At 34.0% G+C, this 14,702-nt stretch overlaps 1 protein-coding gene across 1 annotated transcript in view; it reads right to left on the bottom strand.

The window, feature by feature from the left end:
• Positions 1–1,502: 1,502 nt before the first annotated feature.
• The window catches only part of LOC137215228 (zinc finger protein 569-like), a 62,172-nt gene continuing 48,972 nt past the window's right edge, over positions 1,503–14,702 (bottom strand). The window contains 4 exon segments of the mRNA XM_067720107.1: positions 1,503–3,814; positions 3,816–5,635; positions 13,032–13,124; positions 13,436–13,562. Coding sequence (XP_067576208.1) covers positions 3,758–3,814; positions 3,816–5,635; positions 13,032–13,124; positions 13,436–13,562 — 2,097 coding nt within the window. The 3' untranslated portion in view covers positions 1,503–3,757.

Here is a 14,702-nt window from a genome sequence, read left to right as displayed (position 1 = left end):
CATTACTTGCAGAGGAACAATGATTTAAATGACAGATTTCTGATCAGAAAACATGACGGCCAGAAGGAAGTAGCACATTTTTCAAGTGCTGAAAGAACTGTCAATCCAGAACTCTATACCAGCAAAAAATATTCTTCATGAATGAAGGTGAAATGAAGACATGCTCAGATGAAGGAAAACTAAGAATCTGTCAGGAGATCTATTCTAAGGAAGTTCTTCAAGCAGAAGAGAAATGAAGGAAATGTGGAACATCAGGAGTGAGGAAAGAACATAAAGTAAAAATATGGGTACATTTAATAGATTATCTTTCTCCCGTTGAGTTTCCGAAATTATGTTAGATGGTTGAATCAAAAATGGCTACATTATCTCATGTAGTTCTTAAGGTATATAGAGGAAATATTTAAGATAACTATGCAATAAAGTGGGGGTAAATTAAAGGAGCTCAGTTGAGATAAGGTTTTGAACTGGCTCAATGTTAACAAAAGTAGACTGTGGTGAGTTACATATGTATAATGTAATACCTAGGGCAGCTACTAAAAAACTATACAAAGAAATGTACTTAAGAACTCTATAGATAAGTCAAAGTAGAATTCTAAAAAAATGCTCAAATAACCCACAGTAAGACATGAAAAGTGAAACAGAGGAACAAAACAACAGAACAAAGTGGCAGAGAATGTTCACAGCAGATTTGTAATAACCCCAAATTGGAAACAATTCAAATGTCTTTCAATGGCTGAATGTTTAGAGAAACCATAGTATATCGATACCATAAAAAACTACTCAGAAATTGCCCAAAAAAGAACAAATTATTGTACCTGCAACAAGTGGAATTGATCTCAGGAGAATTATGTTGAGTGAAAAAAGCCAATCTTAGAAGGTTATATAGTGATTACATTTATAGAGCACTCCTATATGAAGAAATTATGGAGAATAGATTAGTGGTTGGCAGGGATTAGGAGTGGGGAACAGGGGGAGGAAAGAAGGATGGTTGTGACTACAAAGGGATAGAACAAGGGATCTTTGTGGTGTTTCAAGTTCTATATCTTGATTGTGGTGGTAGTTACAAAAATTTACACTAGATAAAATGGTATAGAACTAGAGATACACATACAGAAGTGCATGTAAAATCAGTGAAATCTGATAAGGCCTGTGAATCACACTAGTGTCAAATATGATATATAACTATAATTACATAAAACATTACCATTAGGGGAAAGTGGATATAGAGTACACAGAGTAGTCTAGGTTATTATTTCTTCAACTTCTATAAATCTATAATTATTTCTAAATAAAAACATTTTTCGAAAGTCCCAGTAGAAAAAATAGACAAAATACATGAATGGGCTATTCACAGAAAAGGAAATTTGAGTTCTATAAATATTTGAAAGGCCTGAATATAAAACAGCTGTGGTATAGGAAGAAGTGAACTTTCACATCCACTGAGCTCTTACCTGACACATAAAAATCACCAGCATTTGAATTCCCATGTAAGGATCTAGAAACCAAAGAAAGAGTCGTTGAAATACATTGAAACTTCTTCTGCTCTGATACAGGTAACTATTCTTGGCTTGATATTTTACATTAACATTTTACAGTATGCATGAATGGTCTTTATCCCTCAATTTGAACCAACCCAAATGCAGATGACTTTTTGTTCCAAATGGAGAGTCAGTTACCCCAACAACTGAGTATTTCTTTTGTTTCTTCACTGCTTTCAAATAGGGAAGAACTTGTGTTTAAAAATGAAAAATTTAAAAATTGGTCTCAAACAAAGGCTATTTTATACTTCTGATGTGTGTATCCTAATTAACATTATGAGAGGGTAAGCAAAATATTATCTTAATTCAGTTTGGTTTATGTATTATTAAAGATATTTTCTATAAATGTTAGTATCTGATCAAAGATAAGAATCCATTTTAAAATTGTTTCTATAGGTCCAGGTTTTCTCTATCCATTTGATTTTTAAAAAAATAATTTTTTTGGCTGTGTTGGGTCTTCGTTGCTGCATGTGGGCTTTCTCTAGTTGTGGTGAGCAGGGGCTACTTTTTGTTGCGGTGCGTGGGCTTCTCGTTGAGGTGGCTTCTCTTGTTGCGGAGCACAGGCTCTAGGTACATGGGCTTCAGTAGTTGTGGCGCACAGGCTTAGTTGCTCCATGGCATGTGGGATCATCCCAGATCAGGGATCGACCACGTGTCCCCTGCATTGGCAGGCAGATTCTTAGCCACTGCACCACCAGGGAAGTCCCTATCCATTTGATTCTTATTTTAGAGAAACAAGAAAATAAAGACAGGCAAGAAAGAATAAAAAAGCAAAACCTACAACATAATTTTGACAACCAGATTTGTTACTACTGTCATATTTGCTTTCATTCTTTTATTAAAGAAATATTACAGATAAATATAACAAGTGCCTTCACTTCCTAAAAGGCAATCAATGTCATATATGTATCCATGATCAATACACAGTACTGTTCTTTGCATTGTTTTATTAAATTTATAGAAATGTTATGTTTCATTGTACATTTTGCTTTTTTCTGTCAATATTATGTAATCTATCCATGTAATGATATATCAAATTTGTATCTTTAAATAGTGTTCTATCATACAAATAATCACATTGTATCAATCTATTCCTCTACTAATGGAAATTATGTTCTTTTCAATTTAGAGTAATACAAACCATGATGCAGTGAACATAAAGAGATGCATGAACACATGCATCTCTGTGCATATATGTGGGTGCCTCTGAAGCCAATACACCAAAATAGAATTGAATGTTCCATATTTATGTGTTTTTAAAGAAATCCTGTTACTCTAAAGTAATAAATATAGTCTATTTTTTCATTATATAGAATTTTGCTTTTTATATTCTAGTCTTCAATCTGGGTTTTATTTTTGTATATGGTATAAAGAACTAACATTTTTTGTTCATATGAATCTTCCATTTATTGAATAGGCCATCCTTTTTCCAATGATTTCAACAGCACTATAATACACAAAATTCCCATGTCTTTCCTCCAGTCTTCAATTTGTTTCCACTGATTTATTTCCTCATAAAGAACACACTGTTTAAATGCTATGAGCTTTGAATAAATATGCAATGATATCTAGTAGTCTATCTTCTCTTTTGTTTTTCATGTTTGTTTCAGCTATTTGTGGCCCTTTACATTCCCATATAAAATATTGAATCAGTTCATGAAATTCTTAAAATATAACTAACTGGTAAAAACTTTTAGTGGAAGTACTTTAAACTTAGTGATTTGTGAGACAATTTATATTTTTTTTACCATGTCAAGTCTTTTCAGAACATGTTATTTTTCTCAGAATTTCAAATGTGAGCTTTTGTGACCTTCAAAATGTTTTATAACTTTATATATGTCTTGTAATTCATTATTGTTTATTCTCAGGTATTTTATATCAAGCTACGTTCTAATTAACTATTCTACTATGAGAGGTTATTTTAAGAGGTTTTTTTTTTTTTTCTCCAATCTTCTTTTTCTTGGTTAAGAGATTGGCTAGGAGCTCAAGTATCATGCTGGCATGCTGATGAAAATATCTTATTTCAGGTTTTAAAGATAATGCTGGATAAATATTATCATTAGATAAGATATCTGCTGAAGATTTTTGACAATCAGCTTTCTCATTATACAATTTGTCACCTTGGTAAGAACTGTGTCACAAATGTGACTTCTTCAAACGGCTTTCCCACATTCACAGTTTTCTGCTCTAGATCCGATAATGTACTGTGCAAGGAGGTGCTAATTCCTTCCAAAGGCTTTTCCATATTCACAAGATTCATAGTTTCGATTCCTAATGAGTATGAATTCTCTGGTGTCTAACAAGGTGTGACTTTTGGCTGAAAGCCTTACCACACTCATTACAATGATAAGGCTTCTCACCTGTATGTTTTCTCATATGAAGTGTAAGAGATGAGATTTGAGAAAAGGCTTTTCCACATTTACTACAGTCAAAGGGTTTCTCACCTGTATGACCTCGTATATGTATAGTAAGGGAGGAACTTTGGGAGAAAGCTTTTCCACATTTATTACATTCATAAGGTTTCTCACCTGTATGACCTCTCATATGTACAATAAGGGAAGTTCTTTGAGAGAAAGCTTTTCCACATTCATTACATACATATGGTTTCTCACCTGTATGACTTCTCATATGTAAATTAAGCAATGAGCACTGAGAGAAAGCTTTCCCACATTTATCACATTCATAAGGCTTTTCCCCTGTGTGACTTCTCAGATGAAGAGTAAGGGAAGCAATTTGAGAGAAGGCTTTACCACATTCATTACAATCATAAGGTTTCTCTCCAGTGTGAACTTTCTGATGTGTAATAAAGTTTTGCTTTTGGCTGAAGGCTTTACCACATTCATTACATTCATAGGGTTTCTCTCCAGAATGAATTTTTTCATGAGCAATGAGATTTGATTTCTGGCTAAAGGCTTTGCCACATTCCTTACATATATAGGGTTTTTCTCCAGTATGAATTCTCTGGTGTCTAACAAGATTTGACATCTGAATGAAAGCTTTCCCACATTCATTACATTCATAAGGTTTCTCTCTAGTATGAATCTTCTGGTGTGTAATGAAGTTCTTTTTGTGGCTGAAGGCTTTTCTACATTCCTTACATTCATAAGGTTTCTCACCAGTATGACTTCTCATATGTACAGTAAGGGCTGAGCTTTGAGAGAAGGATTTTCCACATTCATTACATTCATAAGGTTTCTCACCTGTATGAATTCTCACATGTATAATAAGCATGGAAAACTGAGAGAAGGCTTTTCCACATTTATCACATTTATAAGGTTTCTCTCCTGTATGACTTCTCATATGAAGAGCAAGAGATGCTATTCGAGGGAAGGCTTTACCACATTCATTACATGCATAAGGTTTCTCCCCAGTATGAACTTTCTGATGTGCAATGAGGCTTTGCTTCTGGCTGAATGCTCTTCCACACTCATTACATTCATAAGGTTTCTCTCCAGTATGAATTTTTTCATGATCAATGAGATTTGATTTCTGGCTGAAGGATTTACCACACTCCTTACATGCATAGGGTTTCTCTCCAGTATGGATTCTTTGATGTCTAATGAGATTTGACATTTTAATGAAAGCTTTTCCACATTCATTACATTCATAAGACTGCTCCCTACTGTGGATTTTATGATGTTTAATGAGTTTTTCCTTTTGGCTGAAGGCTTTCCTACATTTTTTACATTCATAGGGTTTCTCTCCAGTATGAATTCTCAGGTGTCTTATGAGGTCCAAAGTTTGATCAAAACCTTTTCCACAATGATTACACTTAAAGGGGGTTACTACAAGATGGGATAAGCTATTGCCAAATGATTTCATAGGTCCATTATATTCACAATGTTCTTTTCTTACAAGGATTCTCTCATTATTATAATAGTTGAAATTATTATGTTCTAAACACTTTCCAAATAAGTCATATTTGTAGAGATTGTGACTGGAAGGAAAAAAGTCTGAGTTTGGAGAAAATGCATTTGCAAATTTCTTATGACATTCATTCACTTTTTCTTCAGTCAGTGTTTTTGTGAATTTATCTTCAAGTTGTGTCAAAAGTCTGTCCTGGATTTTCTGATGCTCATCCATCCCCCATATTTCTCCTAAAACAAATTGCAAATAAATATCACTTGTAAATTTTTCCAATATTATATCAAAAAAAATTTTTTTAATATACTAGTATGGGATTGGTTCTTAGCTTATGGCCTAGTGTCTTATTAAGCAAATTCCAGGTACATATATCTCCTATTTCCTAAGCTTTAGGAAATTCCAGGAAAGGAAATATGAGTAGAGACAGATATTTATGAATATAAATAGCTTTGACTGCTTTTAAATGGGATCTGAAAGAAAAAAGGTAAACTGTTGGATAAATAAGAGGGAGAATTCAGAATGTACAAATAAAGTAAGAAGAAATAGCGATAGAGAAAAAGACAAAAACAGGAAGCTAAAAAATCATAAAAGTACTTCACAGGACTCCATTTAAATAAACTTTTATAAACTTTTTGACATAATTTTCTGGAAAATATAAATTACCAAAACTGACTCTATAAGATGGAGAAAACAAATACCAATTTCCACAAAATAAACAGAAAAATATGAAAAGAAATACCCCAAAACAAAACAAATAGAAAAGACCCAGAGATATTATCATGGGAATTTAAACAAACACCTAAGGGACAGCTGTCATGCTGTACAAAATATTATGAAAGAAAAAAGAATTCCCATTTTTTTATGTGTGAGACAAACATAATATTAACATCAACACCTGATAAAGATGACAACCAAAAAAGCAAACTATACACCAATTTCATTTTTGAATATCAATGCAAAAACTCTACATATCAAAATGACCCAGAAGAAAAAAAAAGTGACCCAAAAGCACATTAAATATAAGACATATATATGTTGTTTTTTCCAGGAATATAAGTATGTTTCAATATTAGGAAATCTATTACTATAAGTAAATACATTAATAGGTCAAAAGTGAAAAATCAAGTAATCATTCCAAAGATATTAAAAAGATAATAAAATTCAGCACCTATTTTCCATAAAAATCACTTTATAAAATGGGAACAGACACTTATTTAACTTGAGAAAAAGCACAGTATAACTTAAACCCTGGCACTGTTCTTAATGGGAAAAATCCCAAAGCATTCACATTAAAGTCAGGAATAAGAAAAAGATAAGTACTATCACAACTATTATTACAGTACAGGGTAGTGTATTAAATAAGAGAAAGAAATGAGGTATAAAAACTTGGAAAGGAAAGGTAAAGTTAACATTATTTGTCAATACTAAAACTGTTAACTTGCAAAATTGATCCACCTGAAAAATTATAAAAAGTAAAAAATTAAATTCACTATATATAGTAAATTAATATTCACTTTCAGTAACCTTCATATATACAAACAACTATTTAGAAAATATAGCAAAAGACTACACTTACAATGACAACAAAAATATGAAAAATCTGGGAATAAATTTAATAAGAAATGTCTAAAAATTATAAGAAAACTTTAAAATGCACACACAGATTTGAACAAATGAAAGTGTTATAGGTTGAATTGTGTGTTCCCCCTTTAAAATATATGTTTAAGCCCTAACCCCCAGTACCTCAGAACATGAAGTTATTTGAAAATAAGGTCATTGCAGATGTAGTTAGTTAAGATGAGGTCGTACTGGAATAAGGTAAGCCCCTAATCTAATATGACTGGTGTTCTTATAAAAAGAATGCCACATGAAGAGACAGAACACAGGGAGAATACTATGTGAAGATAAAGACACAAATTGGAGTTATGTTACCACAAACCAAAGAATGTCTGGGGATACCAGAAGCTGAAAGATACACGGAATCTTCTCCTGTAGGTTTCAGAAGGAACATTGCTCTACTTACACCTTGATTGTGTATTTCTAGCCTCTACTTCATTATGGCAGCTCTAGGAAACTAAGACAAAAGGTGTATCACATTCCTGGAAAAGAATATTCGATAGCAAAAATGGTAATTATTTGCAAGTTAACCTATCAACTTAAAGTGGCTTCAATAAAAATGTTTGAAAATGCAAGTAAATAATAGCTCAAGGGAAAATGATACTAGGGGTTGCCAGCAGAGAAGAAAAATTACTTTTCAATATATATCCTATTGTACTTTAAAAAATTTGTACTACAAGTATGTATTATATATTTTAAAAAGTGAATAAATAAAATTGTTCTGAACAATACAGTAATTAATAAAATGAGAACAAACAATAGGAAGGTAAAAATTGGATAAAAGAATCAGAATAGGGACTTCCCTGGTGGTCCAATGGGTAAGACTCCGCACTCCCAATGCTGGGGGCCTGAGTTCGATCCCTGGTTGGGGAACTAGATCCTGCATGCATGTTGCAACTAAGAGTCTGCATGTCACAACTAAGAAGTCCGTATGCTGCAACAAAGAGTCCACGTGCTGCAACAAAGATCCTGCATGCCGCAACTAAGACCCAGCACAGCCAAAGTAAATAAATAAATATTAAAAAAAAAAAGAAGAATCGGAATATAAAACTGGAAGAGCCTGCGTAGCATGATTGAAAGGGAAAACAAAGAGTGGGAAATTATGCTTAAATATGGCCTCATAAATACATGAATTTATCTCTGATCCTACACAAAACCACACTAAAATTAGATAAGGAAAGAAAAAGATATAAACTAACAAAGACAAAGACCACTCTTCCACCCTAGAGAAGATGGGAGATTACTCTCTTGAGAAATATAAGCAGAAAGGCTCTAGAGACAAGGACACCAGGCAGAGAAATTCAGAGATAAGGAACTGGCTCAAACGTAGAATAAATGAACGTCTACATACCCAAAGGTGAGACATTCAGTCCCCAGTGGCTGCTTAGCTCTAGGAGAGGAAAATGGAGATTTTTCTCCCTCTCTGCCAGACTGAGAATAAAGTAAAGGAAAAATTCTTGTGAAGCTATAATGCAGGTAAAGTTAGAGACGTGGTTGCAGATTATAAATATAGAAAAGAAGGCAGAATACTAAGCTTAAGCTATTGAGTCCTCTCAGTTCAGGGAAAGAGAAAAGCTCAATTAAGCAAAAGGTGTTGAGAGAAAAGGTAAGATCAGGTCTTTAAGGTACTATCCAAGTAGAAGTGTACAAGAGTTCCAAGGGCAAGATCAAAATATCAAATGTGACAGAAAAGACTCCATGTTTTAAGATGGTGAAATGAAAAAGTATCTGATCTCTTTTCCTCTATACAAACAGGAATGAAAAGTCATTGATTCTTCAATGATCCTAGGTGGTGGCCGTAACCCCAATTATAATAAATGAGTTAGTGTTGACAAATACAGTGAAGGGTGGAATAGGGAAAAGAGGATTCTAAGAGAAGACAGCTGTTCATGCTGATCTTGGGCACAGCAAGCAGCTGACATTGTCAAAATGGATATCACACCTTGAAGGGCAGAATTAATTAACCCATGATTACAACATGGAAATTTGGGAGTAGAGACTGATTACAGGAGACTTGACATCCCAAGGTATGTCAAGGAAGCCAGGACTGAATGAGGAAACACTGTGAAATACTGTCTTTTTAGGAAGAAGTCTGTTGGGGTGAGAGTGTAAGATTCAGAGTTATGAGAAGACTTGCAGCTGCAGTTCCTTTTTGGATGAGAAGTAAAACCTAAACATATTCACACAACCATGTAGAATAAAAGGCTTTAGTATGAAGAACAGATGCATTCCTATACATCAAGAGTCAGCAAACATTTTCTTAAAGGTCAGATAGTAAATATTTTAGGCTTCGTGGGTCATATAGTCTTTGACACAACTATTCAACTTTGCCTCTGCAATGTGAAAGTATTAATAGTTAAGATGTAAATGATTCCTTGTGGCTATATTTCAGTAAAACTTCATTTACTCTAGAAACAAGTGGCTGGCCTACAGGTCATAGTTTGCACATTCCTGCTCTAGATCGGAGAACTTTCTTTCCTTCCCTAACAATATCCTTCTTTAAAAGTCAGGTCAAGGAGGAACTATCCTCACTCATAAATGAGAAGGTACTGGAATCAGATCTCTAAAAAAGTATAAGAGAAAAAAGAAAAGAAGCATGAGATAAAGAAAGCAGACAAAAACTTCAAGCTAAGACAATTGACACATAGTAAATGAAAATCTTGATTAAATGTATTGCCATGAATGAAAAAACTTAATGAAAATATCAACTATAAATGAGCTCAAAATAGAAATATAAATGCACGAGGAAGAAACAATGAGAAAACAAAAAGGGCTAAAAAAAATTAACTAGCAGAACCAAGAAAGAAAGAAAAGAGAAAAATAAAACCATCCAAAATAATGAACACCATGCAAGTGGGGGGAAAAAGAGAGAAATGCTACATAAAGACTTTTAGGGACTCCCCTGGTGGTCTAGTGGTTAAGACTTCGCCTTCCAGTGCAGGGGGTGTGGGTTTGATCCCTGGTCAGGGAGCTAAGATTCCCTCATGCCTTGGGGCCAAAAAACCAAAAAACATAAAACAGAAGCAATACTGTAACAAATTCAATAAAGAGTTTAAAAATGGTCATCAAAAAAAAAAACCTTAAAAAAAATTTAAAGACTTTAAGTATTGAAATTACAGTAAGGTAACCTCGTATTGCAAAACAAGATAGTGGATAAAGCATAAATTCTGAAGCATCACTGGGCTGACAGGAAGTAGCATAAATCTCCAAGAACACTGCAATCCTCTCCAACAACCATGCCTGAGCTCCATACACAGAAAAAATGAACAAAATAAAAAGAAGTATTAGCCAAAACCAGGTCTGAGAGACAGCAGACCTGAAAGCAACCTGCAAGACAGATCTGTCTTGAGTACCTATGCAAAGCCTTGTTAACTAAAGTATAAGGCTCTTGGGCCATCAATAAAGAAGAGAAGCTCAACTAAGATTCCTACAAAAAGCCAAGACCTTCAAAGAATGTTCAACTGATCCTCACTTGGTAACGCCTCTTGGCACCCACCAGAAGCACATGCAAATCATCTTCAGAGGAAAGTAACCCCAATTTAGGACAACAGAATTAGCACAAATTAAGATTTTAAAAATTTAAGTTTAGGATCAGCAATCATCAACTATGTGAAGAACCAAAATACACTGAGTCCTCAAAAACAAGATATTTAAACCTGAGAACTTAAAATACTGGAACTGTCAGATACTGAACACAAAAGAGCTATGTACAGTATTTTTAAAGAAGCAAAAGATAAAAACACAAAGCTGAAGAAGCCACAGAAATTACTAGGAAGAATCAGAAAGATGTGAGAAGAAAAAAGCATAGCAAAAACAAAAAGAAGAGGAACTTACAAAAATACAAAATACTACTAAAAATTTTTTCAAAGGTGGATGAGTTAAAAAGATGAATAAACATGGTTGAAGAGAGAATTAGCAAACTGGAAGATATATCTGAAGTAATTACTGAGAAGGCAACACAGAGATACAGAGGAAGAAAATAGCAAAAGATATTTAAAAATATGGAGAAAAAAAGGTCTAGCATCTATCTAATATGACTCTCAGTGGTAGAGTGTGAAGGCAATGAATGAGAGCCAACATTTGATGATGTTAGCTGAGAATGTTGCAGTATTTATGGAAGACATAAATAAGAAGACAACACTATGAATAATTTTATACAAACAGATTTGAAAACACAGATGAAACAAATTGTTAAATATAACAGATGGCCCTGGAACATCAATATATGGTAACCTTCTTAAAATACAGAGGAAATTTAAATATTTATGGCAATTTCTTTGTTCAACTCTGTGAAAATTAATTCGAAAACCAGGATTAAAATGGTATCTTTCTGGAAAATTACAGTCTATTATCAAAAACTATTGCCAAGAGAGACAAAAGCATCTACATAGAACAGTTATAAAAGGAACAATGGAGAAGGGCTTCCCTGGTGGTGCAGTGGTTGAGAGTCCACCTGCCGATGCAGGGGACACAGGTTCGTGCCCTGGTCTGGGAAGATCCCACATGCCGCGGAGCGGCTGGGCCCGTGAGCCATGGCCACTGAGCCTGCGCATCCGGAGCCTGTGCTCCGCAACGGGAGAGGCCACAACAGTGAGAGGCCCGCGTACCGCAAAAAAAAAAAAAAAGGAACAATGGAGAAAAGCTGTCAAAGAAACTTCCCTCAAAAATCTGCAAGGTCCAAATAGTTCAACAGGTAAGATAAATAAAAATTTTACGGGAGTTTTATGCCAATGCTATATAAATGTTCTAGAACGTGAAGAAAAGCTTCTAAATTTTATTTACAAAACCAGTGTAACATTGACTTCAAAGCCTGACAGAGTTAAGATATTTAAATTCATAGCAAAAATGTAAGTATGATTCATTATTAAGAAATATGTAAATAATATTCACCCATATACACAAAAGGAAAAAGAATCATATGATAAATCTCCTGTAAGAAACGGTTGTTATTTTAACTACATGAACTTTAACGGTGGTAAAAAGTACTTTAAAGAGCAATGAGTTACCGGAAAAAAATACTAGAAAAACAAGAGAAATGGCTAATCACCTTAATATGTTAAGAATTCATATAAATTAAGAACTCAAGAGAAAAAAAGGGGCATAAAACACAAACTGTTCATAAAAAAGAAATATAGATAGATTTTAAACATATGAAAAGATGCTTGCCTTCATTTATAATAAACGAAATGCAAATTCAAACTATTGTAAGTTATTTTTCATTTATCAAACTGGCAATGATTTAAGGAATGCTAATAGACTAAGTTGCAGAAATTGTCAGTAGAAGTATAAATTTTATCTCCTTGAAGAGCAAAAAAAGACATCACAATATCTTTCAAATTAAAAATATATGTATGTATATGTATGCATGTATATATGTGTACGCATTATACATATGTATACACATGTATCACAAACACACAAGCACATGCATATATACGTGACAAATGTAGCAGAAAATGGAAGATAACAGAAAAGTAGCACTGACTTTAAATCTTTATTGAAATAAAAGGATTGTAGTCATTACTGAAGTATGAGAGCAAAAGCTAAATTACAGTGGGAACTGTGACTATGGGTACAAAATATGATGCTAAAGCATTTACAATGGAAGGAAAAAGAGAAAATAGTAAAGGACTCTAAATGTCAACAAGTTTATTTAAACAACTTCAATTCTGTAAATATCTGAACGTAAAACGAAAGGAGCCTATGTAAAAAGGTGGGCAGAAAGACTAGAATGATTACCAAAGCAAAGCTGGGAATGAATTAGGAAATGTTGATATCTAGCACACAGGTAAGAAAGCTAACTGGTCTTTTAGGTTCTGAGGAAAGAAGTTAAGAATATTATCTAGAAATGACATCTTACGTATATAAAAAATTCACACCAATTGTCATTACAAAGTTCTATGGCCTTAAAAAAAATAACTTTGAAGAACATTTCAGAGGGATCAAAAACTTACAGATTAACAATTAAAGGGCCCTGGCCCCTCCTCACCTGTATGGTTCCTTCCCACTAACCTGGACAATGTCTCTTTGACACTTCTTCCTCCACCACCCATGGTTCTTCTTGCTCCAACTTGAAAATCACATCAGGTTTGGTGAATGGACATCCTGTCAAAGGGAAGTGACATAAGATTTGGGTATAAATACTAGGAACAATCATTCAAGAACTGAGGCTGGCCCAGGGAAACCAGGCTTTCTGAAGGACAAGAAAACTATGTTTTCTAGGAATACTGCCCCTTGAAACATAACCAAGGATGACATTTTGCTTTGAAAGCTGCAGCATGCACATGAATGTGAGCAAAGGCACCTAAAGGCCAAACTCAGGCTAACATTTAAAGGTTCCACACATTTCAGAAACACTGGGGGGAAAAAAGGTAATTTACTCCCAGAGTTTGAGTTATATAGGAAACTACCCTTACCCACAGTGATTAAGTTGTTATAGTTTTCTAGCATCACATTCCAGTACAGGTTCCTTTGAGCAGGATCCAACTGCTGCCACTCTTCCTCAGTGAAGTCAATAGCCACATCTTTGAATGTCACTGTTTCCTGTAACAACATATTCCCACTCAATCTGGAGTCATCCATCTTAGATGTAGTGGACAAAACATATTGAAACTTTTTCTGATAGTACACAAAGGTAAGAGACTATAAAATAAATTTTACCTGTTTTTGTTATTGTCTGAAAGAAAAATATCATTTTAGCAACATCCTGTCAGTTTATGTTCATTCATTGATTTAGCAAGCACACATCTTTAATAACTACTGTGAGTTAAAGAGATCTTGGGTACTAATTTATACTGAGTGCAAAAACTGGCGGAATACAAAACTTTACTCAAGTTAATTGGTCTGGGAACTCACTAGATCCCTGTGATTCATTGGTACATGAAAAAATGAAAATAGGATTTGGATGGAAGCAGAAATGGGGAGAGAATGACTTTGAAGTATAGTAGGAACATCCAAACAGAGATATTCATTGATTTAGCAGTTGCACATATTGTTCATTAGATCAGAAGAAATCTAAATTGAAAATGAGGATTTATTGTTCATAAGCCTATAACAGGTGTCTGCAGCCACAAAAACTGGATATATTTTTGTTCAGAGTTCACATATACTGAAAAAAGAGTGCCACAAATAGAATGCTACAAATACCAACAGATATAGAAAAAAGATAATGAAGTTTTTATAAAATGGTCTGAACTTGAATTACAACCAGAACTGTGAGAAAACAGTACCAAGAAAGATTAAAGTGTCAGAAATGAGGGACTGGTAACAAATTTCTTCAAAGAAGTGTGATTTGAACATAGAAATCAAATGCACTTTTTCTAGTTAAAAACCAAAATGCCCCAAAAATATAAACATAAGAAAAAAATCTTCAACAGCACTGGAACAAAGGTAGCTTTCCACATTTCCTAAACTTTGAGGAATTTCTATGAGAGATGGGGTAAGATAAAAGGAAATCACCAGGAGCTAGCTCATAAAAAATGTTTCTGATAATTTATTTCTAGGTCCTAAAAGGACCCTATGACCATGAACATCCACTAAAGTTGAGAGTATGCTGTGGGAATAATGGAAACTCCTCTTTTGGAGCCCTTTTCTGCTGAAGATCAAGGACTTATAAACAATCAGGCTTAAGAAAACAAAAGCAATCATGGCAAAATAAGACATCCCTCTGCAGTGGCCCCACTG

The sequence above is a fragment of the Pseudorca crassidens genome, chromosome 20, assembly GCF_039906515.1.
Source record: "Pseudorca crassidens isolate mPseCra1 chromosome 20, mPseCra1.hap1, whole genome shotgun sequence".
Classification (NCBI taxonomy): domain Eukaryota; kingdom Metazoa; phylum Chordata; class Mammalia; order Artiodactyla; family Delphinidae; genus Pseudorca; species Pseudorca crassidens.
Note: the sequence above shows the minus strand (reverse complement) of the source record. Positions and strands in the feature narration are given on the sequence as shown.